The 25,266-nt window shown below is 36.7% G+C and overlaps 1 protein-coding gene across 1 annotated transcript; it reads right to left on the bottom strand.

The window, feature by feature from the left end:
* Positions 1-293: 293 nt before the first annotated feature.
* Positions 294-24,064, bottom strand: LOC131159240 (uncharacterized). Its single transcript, XM_058113984.1, has 9 exons — positions 23,313-24,064; positions 22,467-22,996; positions 16,510-16,560; positions 16,316-16,423; positions 1,458-1,553; positions 1,229-1,327; positions 1,087-1,146; positions 914-982; positions 294-727 (listed from the first exon to the last, which is right to left on the bottom strand). The coding sequence occupies exons 1-8, from the start codon at positions 23,845-23,847 to the stop codon at positions 917-919; spliced, it is 1,545 nt and encodes a 514-aa protein (XP_057969967.1). The 5' UTR covers positions 23,848-24,064; the 3' UTR covers positions 294-727; positions 914-916.
* Between the last annotated feature and the right edge of the window lie 1,202 nt (positions 24,065-25,266).

Below are 25,266 nucleotides of genomic sequence, written 5' to 3'. Positions count from 1 at the left end.
TTCATGATTAAATTTTCAACCCTAAAAACACTAATTGACCCATATTTACTATGCATTTCCCATTAAAAAAACACATGACATTTTTTATGTACTTTTCTGGTAAATTTACACTTTGTCTAATAATCTAGTGGGATTTTCATGATTAAATTTTCAACCCTAAAAACACTAATTGACCCATATTTACCATACATTTCCCATCATGTTGTATAGACTCCAAGACTGCACTTTACCCAACATTAATAGTGTGTTTCGAACAACAAAGTTCAATCCCTAAAATTGTAGACAGTTCAAAATTTAATACAATACTTTCAAATTTCATATACTGCCAATACCCACGATTGGACTTTTGTTCTATTAAGCTTTTAAATTCAATCTATAACCGCAAATTCTATGTGAGATATAGTGAATAACATTGAAGACACCATAATAATCATCGAGAATACAATGACTAAATTCTCTGGGAGAAGAAACTAAGTGGCTCATCAACTAATCCTCAATTCTACAGAGCTTTTGGTTTTCTACTCTCTTCCTCGGAAAAGAAAAAAAGAATGCACTTAGTTTTGCAACTTTCTTTCCCATTCAACCGCTATTTCCATTCCCACCCTCATCCATTCTTCTATGCATGGTTTTTCCAGTTCCCCCATCCTTTACATCAAGGTTTTGCTCCTCGGGGCCTCCGGGTACATCTCGGCTAATGTTGGAGGGACTTAGATTTCACAATGATGTTCTGCGTGGAGAGGCGGTTCAAGATGTCAATTAATGCGAAGCAAAACCTAGATTTCATAAGGATCATGTAGAAAGAAGTCTAATTTCTTTTATGGTGAGAGATCAAGATTCCCTCTAGGCATAATGAAAATTCTATGAAAAAAAAAACAACTCAGTAATCTAAACTCCAAACTCCCACAGTGCATACCTATCACAATAAGTATGACTCAACCACAGTTCGACCAAACTTCTCTTGAACATCTTTTGGAGTTTCAATCTGAAAAAACCAAAACAGAAATGGTTCGCGCGAAATCTCAGGCACTGGAAAGAAACAAAAAGCTACTTCATTGCCTCAGTAACTCAGTTAGGTGGGTTACTTACTGCATTCAGGGCTTGAAAAAGAGCTTTCACTGTGTTATGAGGATTCCTTGAGCCAATAACCTACAGAAACAGAAAGATTAGGAACAAGAACCAAGATTACAGCAACCAAATTGTTATCTGGATTAGTTTAGTACTCAATTACCTTGGACTTCACGTTTTTGAAACCAGCTAGATGTAAAATGGTTTGGACTGTTCTGCCTGCCACCATACCTGTTCTCGTTGATGCCGGCCATAAATAAACCTGAGACAGAAGAGGTGAAGCCCAATATACATTCGCAGGAGGAAACAAAAGAAAATTGGAAAAAGAAATAAGAATGCTTTTTTTTTTAATTACAAACAAACTAGAAGAAATCAATACAATAGCTGAAAACCTTGGTTTTCTTGTATGTTGTCTGTACTGCATGTGCAATTGTATGTTCCTCATATCGTTCTACATAATGGAGATTCTGAAAGCATTTCTCATATGCCTGCTTGTCATAGATAAATCGGTTTACAACATTTTGGAAATATATATATATATATATATATATATATTGAAATATAAATGTTAACTTCCCATCAAAAATATATATAATATTAATTATATGGAGGTATTTCTATACTTAAAAATGAAAACTTAAAGACCCATTCTTCATCGCCATGAAATTTCTTTTGAGGATAATATGGGATTTTTAAGTGGGACTTCAACATCAGATCCACCTAGAAACAGCCCTCCAACAGAAACTACTAAAAATAAGAGATTATATACATAAAAAAATTAGTTAAGAAGATTAGAGAAGAATAAAATAGTATCAAAAAAAAAGAGGATAAGTCCTGCTCCTAATCAGCACAAACAAATAGAGAAAACAAGAAAAAATTGGAAGAACAGAACTTTCCAATCCTATCAAATATCAGTTATCCATTAAGCAGATTCCTCTAAAAGCCCTGCTGCAGAATCCACAAGGAAACAAGCAATACCAACCTTCTCCTGTGTGCATGAATAATTAGTTGTGTTGTCCCTCAATGACTTGGTTTATTCAGTTGATGTTTTGTTTTAGAATAAGATAATAGTGTTAAGTAAGGTTTATCTGGTCCTTAGTTAGATGCTGAGGTGTTCTATTTTGGAGGAAGTACATACATAAATATTTGTCTTCATATATACCTATTTCACATATATATGTGCATACCCAAAATATTTTCAAAACAGTTCAGAAGGTAAGGACAGCTCATTCCTTCTTACCATCTTGCAGGGTTAAGTGCCAATGAAGCAAGAAATGCCAACCTTCTCCTGTGTGCATGAATAATTAGTTCTGTTATCCCTCAATGACTTGGTTTATTTGGTTTATTCAGTTGATGTTTTGTTTTAAAATAAAATCTTAGTGTTATACAAAGTTTATCTGGCCGGTCCTTAGTTGCTGAGGTATTCTATTTTGGAAGAAGTGCATAGATAAATATTTTGTTTTAATATACATTTATATCACATGTATACCAAAAATATTTTCAAAATGTTTAAGAAGGTAAGGACAGCAAGATTCATTCTTACTATCTTGCAGGCTTGAGTGCCAATGAAGTTCATGACGAGGCTTCATTGCATGAATTATATTTGAAACCATCTTATGATGTATATTGTGTAGTGGGTACACAAAACATGTGTGTTACCAGCATTTGTCATGTGAGACTCGTCATGTTTTGCAACTATAGAAATGTTAAGGTTAATTGAATTTAAAAAAAAAAAAAGGATTTCTTGCAATTTGAGTTTCTACACTTTATTGTGATTTTGGTTTTTATTTTGAACCCAGATCGGTTTGAGGAAAAAATTAAAACAATCCGAGACAACTCAAATAGAAAAATTATTTTAAAAATTCACCTTGACCCCAAAAGGAGTAAGTTTACAAAAGGGCCTCGTACCCTGGTTGGATACCCCTGACCGAAGTACAGCCGCTCACTCTTTCCGACAATGGGTGCGAAAATAGGTTCAGAGAAGACAGGCTAAGAGAGAGGGTCTTAGCCCATTACATGTTACGGCTGGTCCATTGATTTAGGACAGCGATTGAATATCAGAGCGCAGAGAGAGACAGAGACTTATAGAGGGAACTAGAAAAAAAGAGGAGAAGAGGAGGAGAAAGGGAACAAAGAAGAAGAAAAGAGGACGGAATGCAGCTGGGCAGTAGAGGATTAGAGACAAACAGAACAGAAGAGAGGGGAAGAAGAGGAATAAGAAGGAAGAAGGGAAGCGAGCGAAGGCTGCACAAGAGAGAAGGGGAGGGGGGATGCTGAAACTGCAATCTGATTCAAATGATAACTGGCCAAAGAACTTACAAACCCAGTATTTGTACCCACTACTAACTAAAAACATATTTACATTAAAACCCATTAAAATAGGAAATTACACAATACAAAGAAAAGTTTAATACAAACACAATTTCCTAATTTACACCTAACATGAGCGTGCCAAATGGGCAGCCTAAGAGACGTAGGCAGTCCTCTGTCATACTCTCCCACTGAAAAGAACTCTGCTCCAAAGAGTGTGACTATAAATATGACCCTAACAACTCAGGAGCACTCTCATTGGCAGCATCTTGAGTAAGCCACGTAGCACATGAATCGGGAAAACCTCTCCACTAAACCAAGTACCGCTCAAAAAACAATTCTGAGGAAATGTCATGAACTCATCATCCAAAATAGGCTCCACTGTCCCCAATAGCTAAGAAATAGGAGGCTAAGGAGCTGCTATCCCTGCGTGCATACCAGATGGCAAAGCAAGAGGCTCAAAGGTGCCTCAGTAAGGGGTCAAATCCTCCACATTAAAAACTGGACTAATGATCATTTGAGTAGGAAAATCAAGTAAATATTCATTAGGACCAAGTTTAAGGATGAAGAAAGGGTCAATGGCAAGGGGATGGAGCTTTCTGAATGAATTTATAGGGTAGGATTCAAGTCTAATGTGAACCATGACACTATCACCTACCTTAAAATCTCTAGCTCTAAGATGCAAATCTACAGAAAATTTGCAATCAATATTACTCATGGCAAGTTTTCACCTAACCTACACGTCCAACTCATGAATATGATGAACAAAAGACTACAGGCATCTGGTGGCAAAGGAAGATCTATGGGATCATGGGGTTTATAACAAATACACACTCAAAAGAACTCTTGCCCATGGACCTATTCACAAAATAATTTGATGTAGGACGGGAAAGGGTGGCCTATGTCCTATGGTTCAACCCTCACAAGCACATACATTCGAAACACTTTAAATTAAGAATTAGATTAACAAACATAAACACAATAAATCAGAGGACATTTCACATGTTGGAAAATTTTGAAAGATGCTGTCCAAAATTTAGTCCCAATTGGTTCTTTCACAAAGGTATTAAGTTAGATGCAACAAGGATGTTATTTCAATATTTCAAGAATAAAATTCTAAGTTTAGCACAGCAATATTCCACAATTGATTTCAAGCTAGCAAGCTGAAATATTGAAGTCTATGGATGCAAAGGCTTATCAAATATGAAATTTCAAAAATCAAAGATAGGGCTTTAACAAGAAGTAAAGGTTCAAAAAGACACTGATTTACCAAGAGTTTCAATGGATGCTAGACGTTGCCCAACACGCAGCTGGATCACACCATAGGTCCTTGGATCAAACTTGTGAGAAACCAATTGAACGCAGCAATGCAAATGATTGATGGTTTCCGTGTGCTAATATGAAAGTGCTGGTCGTGTGGATGTAGCTTTGGTGGTGGCCGCATGAGTGAGAGGGAGGATGTGGAGATGGAATTGCTGGATAGGTTAGTGATCTCTCACCACCTTATCTCCGAAGAGAACGACGTAACCTCTCACTACACAATCACAAATATGGGACAAAGCTATAACAAGCTTCAGCAAAGGAAAATCCTTTCAATATCAATACTTTTCTCTCTCTACATAGTTCTTACAATGAAGGGGTATATATAAGCTAGCATGGGGAGACAAGATTAGCTAGCATGGGGGACACTAACAATTCCCATACAAGCATGGGAGACAAAGAAAGTATATAAAACAACTTAAAAGACATAATAAATACTAAGCACAACTTACTAACACTCCAACTTACTAGACACAATAAATGCTAACACAACTTACAACACACACACCTTACTAAGACATGCACATGCAAGCAAGCAAGTTGTCTTGCATGTTTACAAATTAAATACAAAACAAAAGTCAAAGGGAGGCCCAATTCCGTGTGGGGCCCAATGGAGCCATGTGTGAGGCCCACAAGACCATGTGGGGCCCACATGGGTCTTGAACTCGGACTTGCTTCAGCATCTCTACTCGGGTCTTTCTCACACTGGAAAGTCTTCAAAAATAAGTCTTTAAATAATCCATTCAAAATCTAAAAACGATTATGAACCGATGTGGACATCAAGAGGTCGTCCACGTGTCATCATGTCAGCAAAGGAAATGTAGACATCGGGAGGCTGTCCACGTGTTACATCTGAAAATGACATAAGTAGGGCATGCTAATCCCCATCATTATTATAACAAACTCAAGAGTTGGTAGCAACAAGTCCCAGTTACCTTATTTTTCTCCATTAGTAAGGTTGGATTTTTCAAAGATGGTGATGATGAAAATGATGGTGCATAGTTAATGGATGTCTTATGACTCTTATTGTGTCAGTCAGACAAATATTTTTGTATTTTTCTTGCAAGACTTGGACCATTTTTTGATTGTTGATGAATAATGAATGTTCCTTGAGTTCTCCAATACAAGTGCTATTAATGAGAATGCAATTCATAAATGAGCATGAATAATGCCGATCACCTCAATATTTCTCTTTTAAAAGGAAAAGCATACCTAAAAATATAATTTTTTTATGTTAATTAAGGTATCATGGCCATGTCCTATCCTTGTTTTTGTAAAATTGTCATATTTCCATATCAGTATCGTTTCACATTTGTATCTCATGTAGTATCAGTGCTTCCCACTACACACCTAAGTTGGTTACCGAGACTACGATTCACAACATTATCAGTAGTTTGGGGTGGCAAGCAAAAGAAAATATCAAGTCCCACACATTTCCTAAAGTGTCTTCCAAAAGCAACTAAAAAACTTAATAGCCCTATCAAACACTACGGATTACTGAAGTTGGCAAAGCATGCAATTTGACAACCTCTTTTCTAGTCACATGAGATGTTACCAAAAGTCATATTGAAAGGGGTAAAATGTGTCATCTTAGAAAACATATCATGTCCTTGGGTAGTTTTAGGGAGTCCAAGAACAAAATCCATACTTAAATCTCTCCAAGGTATGTGTAGGAATGGAAGAAAAGTCATATTGAAAGGGATAAATGTGCCCTCTTAGAAAACCTATCAACAACAACAAATATAGAATCATGTTCCTGGTAGTTTTAGGGAGTCCAAGATCAAAATCCATACTTAAGTCTCTCCAAGGTATATGTGGCAATGGAGGAGGGGTGTAAAGACCAACGTTCTCTCCTAAATTTGGCTAACCAACAAGTATGACACTAAGACACTATCCTAGCAACATCTATCCAATAAAACCTATCCTCAACTATAGCAATGATTTTATCCCTTCCCAAATGACCAACTAACCCACCGGCATGCAATTCCAAACTAAGAAATATCTAAAAGAAATACAGGGGATGCATAACCTAGTACCTTTAAATAGATATCCCTTATGGATGATGAAATATACAAAACCTCTACAATAGCCCTCCCTCACCTCCTAAAAGTTAACCAAAATCGAGACAAGTGCAATACTCATCCTTCAATCAAACACAATGACCTCAGCCCTCGTGATATGGAGACTAAGTGTTACTCTACTGAGACCATCAACCAGTTTATTCTCAAAACTAGAATAATGTTCAAACTTTCATTAAGAAACTCTACCCAATGAGCATGCTCCGCACTCAACTCTTTCTATGAACTCATATATTGCAAAACAAGATGGTCAGCAGGGTGATCTGAAAAGAGAACAAACTCCTAGGTAACAAATAATATCTCCAATGTTGAATATAGATATTTTTTAACAAAAGAAGATTCCATATTGGTTGGTGTGGGAGAAAGTGCTTTTTATGGCATCTTTGTGGTGTGTGGGCAGTGGAACTTTAAAAAGGATGTGTTTAACAGATGTTCAGCGGGATTGGAAATAACTTCTAAGGGCGTGCTGATTTGAGTTTGCTGTTTTTTTTTTTTTTTTTGTGTTTTCCCTTTTTGTTTTGTTTTTAGAGGATTCTCATATTTCATAAGGAGATGTCTTCTCTCCTGATTGTACATTCCATCTTTATCAAATGAATTTCTTTTTCTATCAAAAACAATATCTCCAATGTTGAAGGGATCTCACCATAGCATAAAACTCTTTCTAAGATTTTTTCACTGAAGAATGCTATGGGTGTCCCTCTTGACTCAAAACTCTAACTATACCTACCTCAAAGGCATCACAAACCTCCTCAAAGACTACAGAAGTCTAGATGCCCAAGTACAATGCTTTAGTCATCTTTTGGTTGACATCTCCAAAAGCTCTATCAACTCAAAGGGTCCAATGAAACTCCCCTTTCTTCCAACACTCAGTCATGAGAGCCATGATGGTGCCGAAATGCCTTATGAAATGACTACAGAAAGTAGCAAAGCCATGAAGCTACAGTAATAGTCGTAGGCTCATACCACCCTCTAATGGCTCTAACCTTGTCAAGATCAATGATTGTTCCTTGTGTTGAGACCCCAAAACCAAGAAAGATCATACTAGACTCTAAGAAGCTGCATTTCTTGAGATTAGAAAATACTTCGCTTCCCTTAAAGCAATAAAGACTAGTTTTAGGTACTCTTCCCTGGTCTTACTATAGCCCAATATATCATTGAAATAAACCACTTAAAATTTTCCTATGAATGGCTGCAAAACATGTGTCATAACCCTTATAAAAGTGCTGGGAGCATTGGAAAATCCAGAAAGGATATGAGTCGCATGACCAACCAATCCTAGGTCCTAAAGGTCATTTTCCACTCATCTCCTCATCAAATTCTAATTTGGTGATACCCACTACTCAAGTCAATCTTGGAGTACCAACTAGAGCTAGATAGAATATCAAGCATATCCTCAAGTCTAGGATAAGGAACCTATACTTGATGGAAATTTTATCGACGACTCCACCATCCACATACATCCTGCAAGATCCATCCTCTTTTTCTGGAGTTAGAAGAGCTAGTATTGCAAAATGACTGAGGCTATGTCTCAAAAAGCCCTCGTCAAGGAGTTCCCCTTCAACATGCTAACATGGCAACTAGGTAATTGTGAACCTGCAGTGAGATCTATGGCATGTTGAATGTCTTGCATAGGTGGTAGCTCACCCAGCAACTGACTAGATACTACATCAAAGAACTCGGCGAACAATTCTCCTACCTCAGGTGGATACATGAAAACTCTAGATCCCTAAAAGGAACTTCAAGATGATTGCTTAAATACACTTGTTTTCTAAGCTCTCTCACTCAAAATCCCTATAATCTAGCAAGTGAATGCTTCTTTAACTGGGACTTGACGGGCTATCTTGTTCCTAAACTTGGCATACTAGGAGTGAGCTTGGTAGGGGTCAAGATGATCTTATCTTTATGCCTAAACATATTAGTGTTTTCCCTACCATGATTGGTGCATCATGATTATATCCCCAATTCCCCATGGACGCCCTAACTAGACATGGGCCACACCCATTGGGAGTACATAATAATAAACCCTATCTTTATAATCTCCCATTTGGATAGGCACAAGACACCTCTTAGTGACAAGTAGATTTGTCATGTTTCCCAATTCACCTTAAATGAATTGGGGTGTGGCTCACCTTTAAGGTTCAATCTTCCTAGAGCAGCTTTAGAGACCACAATTATGCTACTACCCCCGTCAATAACTAGCTTGCAAGTCCTATCCTCACATCAAGAAAAATGTGAAAAACAGTGGTTTTCCACTTCTTATTGTCCATAATAGTGATAAGACGCACCTAACCAGACTAATGTGGCTGTCAGCTCACCTACATCTCCCAAGTACTCAACGGCATTTACAACCTGATCTTCACAATATCACCAACCTCATGCTCTAAAGGTAAGGCTCACTGGGGACATGGGCAGCAGTGTGACCTCTAGCATGGCCAAGGCCTTGAATTTTGGCTCAAAATCATCAACAAGCTCACCTTCATCTCCCAAGTACTCAAGGACTTAAATTTTGGCCGGAACATTGAAATTTCAAGTTTAGAAGGGTATCAAATCAAAACTCACTGTCAAATTTCAACTACTACAACTACCACTACTACTATTACTACTATTAGTATTGGAATAAATGTTCTTTATTCTTGCCTGCTTCACAATACACAATATATTTACCCTATACACTAAAAACTTGTGATGTATGCATTTTCTAAATTTATTTTGATTCCAAGTTATGCATAATAATCTATTTTAATGTTTCCTAAAGTTTCATAGTAAATTTCCATCATTTACTACAAACTTCTGTCATTTCTTTACATTGAAATTGAAACCAAAATTTATGTCAAAAAATGAAATTTAAGTCCCTAAGCATGGCAATGATAACACTACACATATAAGCTGCTAGCTTGAGGAATACTAGACCCACCAAAGCAAACAACCTGATGAGACTCTACTTGCTTCGCAAAACTCCCTCTAGGGATAGACTTAGGGATGATAGACCTATATTGGAAAGGCTTGGAATGACGAGACTCATTCACCTAAGATGAAGACCTACTAGGGATCTTTTACTTTTTTGGTGGCAAGAGCTACCATTTTTTTTTAAATGGTAACAAGAAACTTGGAATTATGCAAATTACTAATTTCCCGAATCATGCAAACATTAATCAACATGAATGGGAGAGTTTGGTTACCTAACAAAAGATCTTGAACACAAATTGCAATGATTATCAAGCTCTCAGCATAGTCATGCAAAATTTCTTTACTCCCAATTTCTCAAATCCTTGGAAAACAACCTTGGAACAGCACCAAATAGGCCTGAATCCAGTGTTGACTTCGAAATTTTACTCCACAATATGTACAAAACACTAACACTTGAAATTTCCTCCATCTGGCTTCAATATCTCAAAGAAAACCCCAATTATCATGGCAGGAACAACTTCTCACAAATCTGGGAAGCAGGAGAAATTCTGGCAATTCCCTCGCGCATGTCGCCAGCGCATGAAGCGCATGCACTGCCGGAAAGGTGCCTCTGGCTATGGTTCTCCAGCTGGTGGCATATAGAGTAGTGATTGTTTCAGTGCTGGTATTTTGTTTCAGTACAGGATTTTGAGGAGTAGGCAGCTGGAAGAGGTTATGGTGGCATGTGGGGCTACAACCGTGGTCACATGAGAGTGAAATTTCAGGGGTGGGGTTTGATGGTGTCTATCTGCGATTGTGAAGGAGGTGTAGGAAATTGATGCCTGGAAATTTGGGTTTCAACATCACAGGAACGACTGTAATTTTCTGGAAAGCTGGCAGTTGATGAACAATGCATCAGATTTGAATTTTCCTTGCTTTCTGAACTTGGAATGCGTCATATGAATTGTAATTGTGCAACAATCCTTATAGTGATTGGAGTTGAACCAAATTATTTGTCTGGCCTGTTACAACAATGGCAGTGCTCTGCTCTCTGGCTTTGATGGCTGCAAGGTGTGTTGTTTGCTTATGGCATGGAAATGGTGGTTGGGCCCTGATACCAAGTTGATGTAGGAGAGAGAGAGAGAGAGAGAGAGGGGGGGGGAGAGAGAATCAGAAATAAGAGTAGAAGAAGAGAAGGAGAAACGGAACAGAAAGTAGAGAAAGAGGACAAAATGCTCCTGGGCAGCAGACGATTAGGGCCAGAACACAACAGAAGAGAAGGAAAGGAGGAGGAAGGAAGAAGGATAGGAGGGGGAAGGCTGCATTAGAGAGAGAGAGAGAGAGAGAGGAAAGCTGAAACTGCAATATGATTCAAATGATAATTGTTCAAATAACTTACAAGCCCAGTATTTATACCCGCTACTAACACATATTTACATAACAATCCCCAATAAACAGGAAATTACACAATAAAGAAAGCAAACACAATTCCCTAAATCTACAACTAAGTGTGATGCGTGACCTAAAAGATGCAGGGAGCTCCCCAGTCACCAGTCTTCCCCCATCCGTCAGCAATGGCTAAGCAATAAAAGGATGGACTGCCTTTCGTTTTTCCATTTTCCTTTTTTTGTTGCCTTGTTTCTTTCCATTTAGACTGTTTTTGTCTTCTCAATGATTAGCCTGTTTTTATAGATGGCAGTCCAAACATGGGACATGATAAGTATCGTAGCTAGTCCAGTCAAGTACTATTCATTCTAGTCCAATCCTGTGGACCTTGGCCACTGAAATAGAAGCAGCCTAAAAGTGAATCTAGCAGCAAGATAGGAGAATTGTTGATGTAGAACAAAAAGTTGGACCATGGGTAGACCCTTGTAGGAGACTGATTTAGCCAGAGAATTGCTGGGTCCTAGACCCAAATGTCTTTAGATAATTAGTCATTATTATGCATATTTAGTTTAATTTGTAGTAGGCTTATTTGTAGTTGGATTTTGTTTGTAATAGAGGTATATTTTAGGGGTTTATTTTGAATCATTTGTAATTTCATGTATCTTTAGGAGTTTATGTGTAATTTCTCACAATTTAGGCTTTCTCATAAATAGGGTGTGAAAGCCATGTAAGAGCCAATTTTTGATAAATTAAATTACAAAGTGAATGTAAGTTTCCCCCAACTGTCTCCTTCCTCCTCAATTCTTCCTTCCTCTTCCCCTCTCCATCCCCTATTCTCCCCAGGGCAGTACCTTTACCATTGTTTGCTCATCAACCTTCTCTCCTCTCTCTACCCACATTCTCTCTTGGCTATTTTATCCTAACTTTATTTGAACTGCAACACTTTATTTGACATGCAACACATAGTACACATGTCTGACACATGCATATATCGCAAATATACTCTTTTTTTGGGAATAACATAGATTGTAGTAATAGAAGGTAGAACATAGGACATAAATTCTTCTAATATAACAAAATACAAAAAAGAAAGATGAAGCGAAAAGTTCGCACAAAAAATCAAGCAAACAAAGTCATCCAATCACATTGAAGAAAGAAACTAAAACCACTAAAGCGACAATCCAGTACCACTTTTGTAAGTACTTGCATCATTTATAAGAACTACTAGCAGTAAATAAGAGTTTTTGGTTCATTTTAAAGTACTTAAAACTTCAGGGTACACTTGTTTCACAGGTCAAGAATGGACTGAATAGTATTAGACTCAATTGGTTATGATAATTATCATATCCCATGTTTGGTCTATCACCTATAAAGGGTAGGGTAAGGACATGAGTGGAATTTTCTTCATCTTTTTGGTTGTAATTCTTACAAAATATTTTAGCGTAGAATTTTTTTTGGCCTGACCCCGTCGAGGTGAAGGGGGAGGGGAGGCGAGCCCGTGCGGAAAAACACCATCCCTCCAAATGTACAATTTTGGTCGCACCAAAACAGGGGATACAGACCTCAGCCAAACCTTCTAAAACAAACCTCTTAAAGAGGTTTTCGTAACAATAGTCTAGAGATGCTTATAGTCGCTTATTAGAGGTTGAATCATACATACTTATGTTATACAATTATTCAATAATATATTGATGTTATAGTATAATAACATATTGTATCATAACATAATATTACATTTCAATATTATATAGATAATCTTATTATATTTATAAAAAAATAAAATAATTAATACTATATTTTCTCATGAAAAAAAATATTATCACATGCTATTATAATTATAATAATTAATTAAAACATTGACAATAGAGAGAAATATTCTTATGTCATAATACCACAACAAAAAACCAAACCTTTAGTATCACTAGGTGGATTCAGCTACATGAATTCCGCCAATTTACACAATCGTGGACAATTTCCTCCTACAATTTAAGGGGTATTAAATCCTTACTATCTCATTCCAAGTTATTTTAGATCAATCCCAACCCCTTCTACTGCCCTTAACAATAAATACCTCACACCTTATTGATGCAATATTTGGCATACTTACAAATGTTCAAACCATCTGAGCAGTCCCCTCGCCTATCTTATCTTCTAGACTTCTGCAGGAGCTACACCTAACTTATCGCAAATATTGTTCATTCCTTAATTTATCTTTTAGTGTTAACTGCTCATCCACCTTAGCCTTCTCATTTCGGAAACTTTCACATTATGGATTTGTTGTTTCATAATAATATAATATTATTGCATTAAAATGTGTTGCATTAATTATAATAAAATTATGGAATAACTATTATGCTATAATAGTATTAAAACAGTTGTTGCATTATAATAGTAATATTACTATTATTATTAAAGCACCATACAGTATTATTATATATAATATTATTATAGTATAGTTAAAAGTGTTTTATAGTATTAAAACATGTTACAATAATTATTAGTCTATAATACTGTTATATTATTATAAAAAATATTATAGCACAACAGCATAATAGATGATATTATAATATACTAAAATGAGCATATCTTTATATACTATTATATTGCACTATTAGATTAATATCATAATATTATATACATATATATATATATATATGAGTATATGAGTATAAATTGTCAACAAATAACTATATAATGTGATTCAAAAATTAACAAGACCTCTCTTGAGATTTCAAAATTTGCATAATCCTTCCTTTAGGTTAACCAAAACGACACAAACCTCCCCTTATATTTGGCAAAAAGACAAAATCATTTTTGAGGGGTATAAGTGTCCCAAAAATCAAATGTCAAGCTGTAGGATTTTTGAAACCATAGGCGAGCTCCATGCCTTTTTGCTGAACCTCAAGGAAAGTTGGTGTCTTTTGCTTTTATTGTAAATAAATTATTGAGGCAATTTATTATTCAAATTAATACTCATTTTCTAACATTTAGAGCTTATGACTAAAGATAATTGCTCTAGTACATATTTAGTAAGTTTTTTTATTGCTGACAAAGCCTAAAACAGCCAGAAGGCAAAAAAAAAATAGTAATAATAACCGCCACAGGATCCTGTCCAGAATCAAATCAATAGACAAAAAGCAATTGTTAAAAAATGCGAGCATTTCTCTCCAACCAACCAAACGACCCATGAAACAGTAAAATTAAACACCACCATAACCTTCTCACATCCTTATGCCTTCAAAGAGCTAGGGCACACCCAACAATCATACAACAAATGAAAGAGCTTATTCCATAAACCGAGGTGCAGAGCAATGAAGAAACAAGTGACTACAAGACTCACAACACATCACAGATGCATCAAGAGATAAAACCTTGTAAGATCTTGTATTATGCAACTAAGACCGGCCATCCACAAAACCTTAACCTTGAGGGAACCTTTGCTTCATCAGATGATTGTAAAGAGGAAAACAATTAAAGGGGTGAATCAATGAGAATAAAAGTTCTAAAAAAAGAACACACAAAGACACCCAGGGTCCAAATCTTGATATCCCCTCTATAAGAAGGTTGAAAAGATAATTAAGAAGCAAAGAAAGAGCCCCTTGGCCTCCCCATCACTGAGATCCTTGCGCAAACAAAAATCTCAGAGAACACAAGACCCGTGAATAATCAAAAAAAGAGGAAATAGGTGCAGAGAAAACTATGCTTCCCTCTTCAAAGGTCCCCAATATCCATCCCCCACTTTATACTTAGTGCACAAAAACAAATGGGTGAAATACAAGATATGAATTTCCATGGGCTTTAACAAGAAACTCTTGTTCCAACATTAACATCCCACTCATTCTCTAGCAAGCTCCTGCTTACTGTATGCCGAGGAGAATTGGTCCCAAAAGTAAAACTCAACAATCACTTTCTCGTAAGGGTGATGTTGTTAAGACACCAAATTCCTAAGATCCAAACCCTCGTTATCCTCAGACCTACAAATAACCTTCCAACTCACAACATGATCCTTCCTCTCACCACACCCAAGCAAATAAAGTCTCTCATAACCCTGTCCAACTTAGCTACCATCCCAACAAGAATATTAAACAATGACAAAATATTAAGGAGTCAAAGAAACACAATCCTGGAATTAATACAACACCTACAGGAAAATAAAAGCATTCTTCCAAAAATTAAAAGTAAAACTCAACAATCACTTTCTCGCAAGGGTGATGTTGTTAAGACACCAAATTCCTAAGATCCAGACCCTCCTTATCCTCCGACCTACAAATAACCTCCCAACTCACAACATGATCCTTCCTCTCACCACACCCAAGCAAATAAAGTCTCTCATAACCCTGTCCAACTTAGATACCATCCCAACAAGAATATTAAACAATGACAAAATATTAAGGAGAATCAAAGAAACACAATCCTGGAAGTAATACAACACCTACAGGAAAATAAAAGCGTTCTTCCAAAAATCAAGGCACGAAGAAACCTTCATGGCCACAGGATCCAAAACTGAAAAGTGCAAGGATCACCACCTAAAAGGACTCCTAGATAAGTCAAAGGCCATTGCAAAATTCCACAATTCACAAGAGCAGCAAAACTAGAAATCACATGTAGATTCAAATTAGTCATAGCTAGGCCTTCCTGTCACCCAAATTGATTTTTAACCCCAATACTAACTCAAAAACCTATAAATGGTAAGTATACTACATAAAGAGGACCTATCACCTAACAATGCAAAAAAACCACAGCAACCCTCCCAAACAAAAACCCTATTAACATCCCTATCAATCATCATACTTAAAATATCAATAAGAAGAATTTAAAAAAAAAAAAAAGGAAATCCCCTTGTGTCACTCCCTTAGAAGCAAAAAACCATGTCTTAGGTTTTCCATTGATAATCACAGGAATAGAAGCAAAAGAAACACAAGTTCTGATCCAGTGTCTCTGTTTCAGGCCAAACTCCATCCTATCTAACACTATCCATAAAACTCCAATTCATCCCCACATCCGGACAGAATCATTGAAACCAGGTTCATTAAATATATAAACCACTCATATTATATTTATACTAGATTGGATTGACTTATATCTAAAACTTTTCTCATGATCATAGCAAATAAGTTTCACCTGTCAGATCACAATCAATTTTCTAATTCAGAAAAATGAGCAAGATTCATTTATTGATCCATGTTTAGGCCTGCCAAAGCCAGGGCAGTAATGCGCCAGGAATAATACCTAAAAATCTGGATGAAAAGCTAAATGCAACAAGAAGATACCTTCTGAAGAGCAATAGGAACTGCTGGGCCTTTTGCTTTCGCAAAACCAATGACACCATGATAGTTCCCACAAGCTAGCATTGCCGTATACTTCACCACTTGACCACCCTAAAGCATATAAGATATAAATAAATATAAAGAATAAGCTAATTAAAATTTTTATTAAAAAAAATTTTTGAGAGAGTCAATATTACCTTTGTAACTTTACAAGTTCGATTCACATCAATTAATTTCACATCAAAACCCTGCCAATATTTTATAACAACATGAGTTAAGAAAAAAATTGTAAGGAAATAAAAACAAATAAACAAGCACATGCATGAGAACTATCAAACACAAAATGGCTACAAAGCCTAAGACAGCTAATTGTTCCCCATAAAGTTTAGATATATAGCTGCTCTTTGAACAAATTTTATTGCAGAGAACACCGCCCGGTTGGGGGGGGGGGGGGGTGAGGGTGGGACCTTCCTTGCTTGCCTTACAGGTTGCAAGATGGGAACCTTTCCCATTAATTACCTCGGCCTCCCCTTGGAGCCAAATTCAAAGACAAAGGAGTACGGGACCCTATTATTGAAAAGTTTGAAAGGAGATTGGCATGATGAAGGAGGCAAATTCACCCTCATCAAGAGAACTTTGATGAATCTTCCAATTTACTTCATGTCTCTCCTTCCCTCACTGGCCTCAGTCACTAGGAGATTGGAGGGAATTCGAAGAAAATAGCTTTGGGGTTGAAATCCCTCCTCTCTTTCAATAAAGCCCTCCTCGGAAGCGGTTATGGAGGTTCATGAAGGAAAAAAACCACTTTTGGTCAGATATTATTGTCTCTAAATATGGGTTTAAGCATAATGATTGGACAAACACAATAGAAGAGGACCCTATGGAATAGGAGTTCGAGAATTCATCAAAAAAGGATGGGATGATTTTTTCCAATTTGTGACATTTCAAGTGGGGAATGGGGCCAATGTTTAGCATGATGTGTGGCGCAAGAACATTAATCTTAGAGCTGCTTTTCCTTCCATCTACAGCTTGGCTTGTGACAAAATGCCCTTATCAGTCATCATCTCCAAACCATTGATCAGGAAATCTTCTAAAATATTCTGTTTACTAGGAATGTGGCAAATTGGGAACTTCATGCACTCTCGGACTTTTACAAATTTCTCTATAAATTCAGTTATCAAAACATTCCCAACAAACCAATTTGGGCTTTGGACAAAAACGGTGTTTCCACCATTAAATCTTTCTACAAGCTCCTCTCATTATTGGCTACAAATTGCAACAACTCCCCTTGGATTCACATTTGGAGGACGGCAGCCCCTTCAAAGGTGGCCTTTTTGTTTGGGAGTTCATAGATAAAAATATTTTAACCCTTGACAATCTGCAGAAAAAAGGGCTTACAGTCACAAATAGGTGTTTTCTTTGTATGGTTAATGCAGAATCAATCAACCACATTCTTCTCCGCTGCTCCTGGACAAGGTAGTAATGGATTTTGGCTCTTTCCTTGACTGGACAGCAGAAGGTTACGGAAAATTCAGTAGGGAGGGGATATTGGGCTTGGAAAGGCATTAGAGCCACCAAGGAGAAGCGAAAGGCTTTGAACCTCATCTCTCTCGCCATCTTTTGGTGTGCTTGGAAAGAAAGAAATAAAAAAGCCATCAAAGATTTAACTACTTTGCTTCAGACTCGCAAAGACCAATAGATTGCTCTGTCTCCAGCTGGCTTGGTGGAAAAATTTTTAATGATATTATGTAATCCATGACATTTGCAACACTCTACAAAGTGGTTGATGTTTTGTAACACAGGTTGCCATTCCTTTGATGCCTTGATTATATAATTTTCTCTTTTGCTAATAAAAAAAATGATAACAAGGTGGAATCACATCGAATTGAGTTTGTCCACAGGAAATAAGCAACAAAAAAATAAGATACAACACTGAAAAAGTGTGGGGTAAGGTTAACAATATGCTTTATGGATCTTGAGTGGCTTTGCTCCTCACAAAAGGTGTCTTTGGTCTTTGAAGTCCACGCTGGCTAGCAGGAGGAGATTTCAACATTATATGCAGCCCTATGGATAAATTAGGGGGATAGAGGATCTCTTCAAGTATAAGTTTTGACTTTTTATTCGTGACTGTGTGCTTAGGGACATTCCAGTACACAATGGTAGTTTCTCGGTGTTAAAAGATAGGCATCCTCCAGTATTGATAGATTCCTGTTTAGTAATACTTGGAAAAACATTTTTCCACACCTAATTCAGGAAATCTGCCCTAGATCTACCTTAGAACATTGCCCTCTGACTGGGGTCCCACCCCGTTTCGTTTCGAAAATGTGGACCCATCCTGAAGAGTGTGCAGAAGGATGGTGGGGTGAGTGTCACATTCAAGGGTGGGAGGGATTCAAATTGATGAAAAAGTTTATGTAAAGATGAAGTTGAAACAATGGAAGAGAGAGATCTTTGGAAGTACTAAAAAGTCAAAAAACAACATTCTCTCAGAAACTGCTAGGTTGGATAGGGTTGAGGACTGCGGTCTGTTAGATGTGGAGGTCAACTCCCAACTCACAAGATGATCCCTCTTCTCACCCACCCTTGACCAATAAAATCCCACATCTTACAAGTCACTCCACTTGGATCTTAAACAAAGAAATAAATTACAAAGGGATCAAGAAGAGATGCCTAACTTAAAGAAAAGCAAACCTTTAGGGAGAAGAAAGTACACTTCCACCCATCAAGACATTTAGACAATTTAGTGGTCACCAGATCCCAAAACCTAGGAGACCTTGGGTTCCCTCCTGAAGGGACTCCTAGATAGGACAAAGGCCACTGACAAATCGCATTCCCGACAAGAACAACCAAACTGGAAGTCACCTCAGGCCTCAAAACTAATGGCAGCAAGACCAAGACCAACTTACCTAAAATAGTCTTAAGCTCTAAGGCTACTTCAATGACCTGCAGAAGAATAAATACTACAAAAGGAGCTCCTATCATCCAACAAAAAGAACCATATCATTAACGAACTGCAGATGAGACCTGATCTCAACATCTCTACCCATATCAATGCCTGAGGATATCACCCTATCAATGGCCCCCTCAATCATCCTACCAACACATCAGTCACAAAAAACAAACAAAAAAAAAGATAAAATATCCCATTGCCTCACACCCCTATAGGCTGAAAGCCCAGACTTAGGTTGACCAATAATAACCACAAAAAAAGGAAGAAGCAGAAAAGCAACCACTAATCCAACCCCATCTAGCACCAAACCCTTCATATCTAAGATCCTGTCATAGGCCTTCTCATAATCCAGCTTAAAAATACTACAAAAGGAGCTCTTATCATCCAACAAAAAGAACCATATCATTAACAATCTGCAAATGGGACCTAATCACACCATCTCTCTACCCATATCAATGCCTGAACATGACTCCTATCAATGGCCCTCTAAATCATCCTACCAACACATCAACAACCAAAATAAACAAGAAAGGAGATAAGATATCCTGTTGCCTCACACCCCTATAGGCTGAAAACCCAGACTTGTTGACCAATAATAACCACAGAAAAGGAAGTAGAAGAAACACGACCACTAATCCAAGCCCTCCCACCTAGCGCCAAACCCTTCCTATCTGAGACCTTATCCAAAAACTGCCAAGCCACCCTGTCATAGGCCTTCTCACAATCCAGCTTAAAAATTAGATTCTAGGGGTGTTCGTTTGATCTAAATGACCTCTGAACAGAGGTTACGTCTAAACTAGTTCACTAAACAAGTGAACCAATTAGATATTAGAGCATTTGGTGACAACTCTAAATTTACTTAAAATTCCTCTAATACAATCAAGCATGAAAACATGTCTGATTCAAATTCAAAGGTCTCTTTTCCAATTGTATCCCTTATAAAAAATGAAAATAACAAAAAACTCAATACCCAAGTGATTAAAATTAAAATAATGAATTTTATTTTTGTATAATAATAAATTATATTATTTTTATTTATAATTACTAATAAAATATATAACAAGAAAATATTATTTATGTTAAATTAAAAACTTTAACTGATGTAATTGCTCATTAATTTTATCAAATATTTATACTCTTTAAGTGTTGAAAAAGTTAAAATTGAAAAACAACACATATTCAAATATTAGGTACCAAACAGTTAAAATAATTCAAATTTTATATTCAGTGACCGATTTAAGTTTAATTCTGAACTCGTTAACAAAATCATATTTGGAATTTTGGATTCAACGCACAACACTTAATTTTACCGCCTCCTCTGCTTATTCATCTCCTAACATCCTCAACAACCTCATTAGCTACAATGATGGCATCCAAAATATACCTACCTAAATAACTCACACAAAATTCAACTGCAAATTAGAAATTATACTCCCAATCTCCTTATTAATCCCATTAGTAAAAATCTTTGCAATAATCTTATAAACGCTTATAATGACACTACAACAACAACAAAACCAAGCCTTAAGTCCCACTACGTGGGGTCAGCTATATGAATCATTTTCCGTCAATTTATGTGATCATGAACTATTTTTTTTGACAGATTCAGGGATATTAAATCTTTACTCACTATCTCCTCCCAAGTTATTTTAGGTCTACCCCTACTACTTCTACTGCCCCCCACAATAACTAACTCACTCTTCCTCACTGGTGGACTATGTGGCCTACGTTGCAAGTGTCCATACCATTTGAGTCGTCCCTCCCCTATCTTATCTTCAATAGACGCTACACCTAACTTACCGTGAATATGTTCATTCCTTAATTTATCTTTCAATGTTATACCAATCATCCATCTAAGCATTCTCATCTGTTTAAAATCACTATCTCTAACAGAAGGACCTTTCCTGGGAGCTAAAGCCTAAGGGGATAAAAGTCAAATTCATATTGTTGGGGTAAACCCATTAGCATGAAAGTCCTAAACCACCTTAAACAGATCCACCCCAACCACATCCATCAACTTTGAAAAGGGCAAAATTAAAGCCACCCAGACCTCGAGCTTCATCCCTATACATACTTCCTTAAACGTCTCTTAAACCAAACCAATATACCATTCATAAATTGGGCACTAATCCAAACGCTCAGTCATAGGCTGACAAGTGTTCTCCTGGAACATATTTCTAAAGAACCCTATAATTTCCTCATAAATATCTACAGTACCACAATCCCCTCCTTAGCCCACTTAAATCTACCTTTTGCCTCCAAGTCATCTCCTTCTTCAGCAATAAAGCTTTAAACTCGCCCTTAAAAGAGATACTCCAATTAGCAAAGGTCCTCCGACACATTACCAATGCTACCAAATGATCAAAATTATGTATCTCCTTCAAAATATTAGCCTTCTTAATCCTCACATCACCGTAGACTTCCTTATTCCAACTTTTCAACACCACCTTGAGATCTTTCAACCTCTTCATAAATCCAAACCTCCCAACCCTCACTGAAGCTAGTACCCTAAGATTCCTCAATAAAGAAGGATGAAAATTATCCAAAATTGACCTAACAAAAACCTCTTGAGAAATGCTAGGAAAAGCATCCACTAACTCAATATATAACAAAAATCTATCTAATTAGTAATATACATTTTATAAACATACATACATACATATGCACGCACGCACACACACATTAGGGCACATGATCATCAATATGATGTCATTTTTTAATGCAACAATACATGATCATCAATATGATGTCATTTTTAAATGCAACAATTGACTTTTAGAATTTGTGCTGAATCCTACCATTTAATCCAATCCACAAAGTAACATTTGAACACACTTTGAATCTCAATTTGACAATTATGGAGGATACATAAAATGTAAAATGAAAAAATTAAGCACATGCTGTGGTGCTTGTGTACGATGTAAGATTAAAAAATCAAGTATATTTTGTGATGAAACCAATTCAATGCCACAGTATACTGAAATCTTCAAATTCTTAAAGGGAAAAAAATAGCAACATAAAGAGATTTGACAAATATTTATATATGACCGAAGCAACTAAATACTTATCAGATGATAATTGAAAAGGTAAGACAAGAAAAACAATCCAATGGCAGACTACATTTTCTAACCTATAAATACTGCTATATGAAAGCTATAGACTTCAAAAACTTCACATAAACAGAAGGATCATGCATATACTTACTTTCCTGTAAAGTGGTCTTCTTTTCTCTTCAGTCAAAGAGTTCCTCTCCTCAGCAAGATCTCTTATCTCATCCTCTAGAACCTTTCCTTTCTTCCCAAATGTATGATCCAATGCTGCTAGCTTCTCTTCTAGTTTCTTGTCAATGTTATTGATCTTCTCTAACAATATATCATCTTTCTCCTTCATGTCATCAAATAATCCATCATCGTCATCATCTATTCCAACCCCTTGTGTGACTTGCTTTTCTTCTTCACCATCAGAATGCTCTAAAAGATCTTCGGAGGGTCCAACTTGCTCGTGCTGAATGATTCCATAATTGGCAGGATTATTAGGATCATAAGCTTCCTTCCACTCCACTAACCTCATGGCCCTGTTCAGCTTTTGCTGAAGGAGAAATTTATCCTTTCCAGATGCATCTTTAAGGCGGTTCATTAATTCCCCAATGACCCTGTACTCTGGGCGCAGCTGGAAATGTTTTTGCTCAAACTTGTCAATTCTCTTCATCCATTTGAAAGCATCATCAAGTGTCTCTGTCATAGGCAAGCAGGAGAAAATATGTGTATCTCATCTCACAGCAAGACTAAACTACAATTGAACCACATAAATGAATAGATCCAAGCAAATAGCTGTGGTTGCTACAAAATGCAGAAAATAACGAAAAAGGCTTTCTATTTTATGTCATCTTACGTTCTTATCCAGCAGGGAGGGGAACAAATCAAGTCGAGTAAGTGAAATGGTAGCATCACGCTAAGTGAAATGGAATCGTTGTCTAGTTTGCAATTGTTTTCCCAGCACATTTAACTCAAAACAAAAATCATCATTAATGCATTGGCATTGGCGACATACCCGATTCAGCAAAGTTCTTTAGCAACTCTTTGTGGTGCTTGAACTTCTTCTCGAACACCTCAGTTCGCTTCCTTATGGCGTCGGGAGTGAACCTCTCGTCGTCGTCGTCACTTTCAGAGTCCGTGGGCTCCTCATACAAGTTAAGGTCTACACTGTCCTTGAGCTTCTCCTTCTCGAGCTTCTCGATCAATGGGCCAACGCCCATGTAGTCCTCTTCGTCTTCGGCATCGATATCTGCAGTGTCTAAGCCAGCCTTTTTCCTCTCTTCTCTCTCCCTCTGTTTGTCCCTCTCCACATCCGCCAGAAGATCCTGGATCGTTCTTGAGGAACTTGCGGAACTTGCTGACAAGGATAAATGGCGGTCTTTTCCGGGAAAAGAAAATTTCGCGTTTGTTGGAGGGGGAAAGCGCGGAGAAGTGGAGATTTTCCGGGAAATGGAGAGAGGAGGGGATTTGATGGGTTTAGTGAGGAGTTGGCTGCAAATGAGACGGGACCAAGTGGAGGATTGCGTCTTGGAGATGGTTGCTGCAGCCATTTGATTGTTGCTATTGCGTCATTTGAACTTTTGAAGACGAATAGGAAGAAGAATAATAAGAAACGAGTGAGAGCCCCTCCAGCTACGCCATGAGAGCGCAGAGTTACAAGCTTGCTTGGGGTTTAGGGTTCTCAAAACCTCCCTCGCCCGCGGTCCAGGTCCAACACCGCTCTGCAACCCAGGTGAGGATTGGCCGGGGACCCGGCCCGATCCCATATCCAAGATCTTTTAAATTCGGATTAGTGTATTTATTTTATGTTTAGAGTAGAGAATTGAGCTTAACTTTGAATTTGTATACATTTTATTTAAAATTAAAATATTGTATAAGATTATATTAAATTTTTATAAGCTTGTTTAGGGTTTGGGGTTTTCAAAATCTCCCTCCCCTGCAACCAACTAGGAATTCGGCCCTATCCAATAGCTCGGGATCCTTTAAATTTGAATTTGTACATCTATTCTATGTTTGGGAGGAAAAAATCAAAGTTTAAATTTGAATTCACATACACCTACTTAAAAATTAAAATGTGGTATAAGATTGTATTAAATTTCTTTCAAATTTACATAAATATTTATTTTAAAAAAAATTTACATTCTCAAACACTTAAATAAAATATAATTTTAAATTATAACTCTTTACAAGTAAGATTTATATGTAACTAAAATAATTAGTAAATTTAAAAAAACTACTCGAGTCTTTTTGGTCAACCGACTGTGGAAGCTTTTACTCGAGAGAGTGCTCTTGGACAAGTGAATATCGCTTATTCTAATGTTTATTAGTGGTGGTATACAATCGATTTATGCACCACTATTTCCTCATCCTTTTATATCTATGTTTTTTATACCAAATATACGTCATGTTTGAAGCATAATGGGCAAAAAATACATTGAAAACCGTCATGCTCTCCTTTAATTAAGAACGTGTGTTTATCGAATCTTTTGGTAAATTTAAGGCTACATTTGAATAAGCCTTTTGTTTGAAAAAAAAAAATTTAAAAATAGTAATTTTTTGTGGTACTTTCTCTTTGTATCAAAATCAACTAGTAATGAGATTTAATTAATAATTAAAATTTTATTCACTAATTTAATATATATCTTATTTTTATTATCACTTTATTTGATGACTAACTATATATAATTTATAGCACAAGCCACGAGGTAGCTTAGGTAAGGAGCCAATGAAAAATAAAAATTCAAAACACTTTTTTGTTGCTAGGCCAAAATATAACCTTTTTAATCATTTAAAACAATATATCAAGGGCACATCAAAATCATTAGATGCGCATGAATTAATATCAGTCATGGAGAGAATATCCTTATGACAATACCTAATATGGGATCCTTTTATTCATTGTTATCTTTTTTACTTTCTTTACTAAATGTTCCTCCCATCCGGAGGGAAAAAAAAAACCTTACACTATA

Source organism: Malania oleifera, chromosome 7, assembly GCF_029873635.1.
Source record: "Malania oleifera isolate guangnan ecotype guangnan chromosome 7, ASM2987363v1, whole genome shotgun sequence".
Classification (NCBI taxonomy): domain Eukaryota; kingdom Viridiplantae; phylum Streptophyta; class Magnoliopsida; order Santalales; family Ximeniaceae; genus Malania; species Malania oleifera.
The sequence above is the reverse complement of the archived record's forward strand: the minus strand, read 5'-3'. Positions and strand labels throughout refer to the sequence as shown.

Excerpts from the sequence above, each read along its gene's own strand:
- LOC131159240 (XM_058113984.1), bottom strand. The coding sequence starts at position 23,847 with ATGGCTGCAGCAACCATCTCCAAGACGCAATCCTCCACTTGGTCCCGT. Across the intron at positions 16,561-22,466 it reads GAAGACCACTTTACAGGAAA|GGTTTTGATGTGAAATTAAT; the intron begins GTAAGTATATGC and ends AAATATTGGCAG. Across the intron at positions 16,424-16,509 it reads GAACTTGTAAAGTTACAAAG|GGTGGTCAAGTGGTGAAGTA; the intron begins GTAATATTGACT and ends TATATGCTTTAG.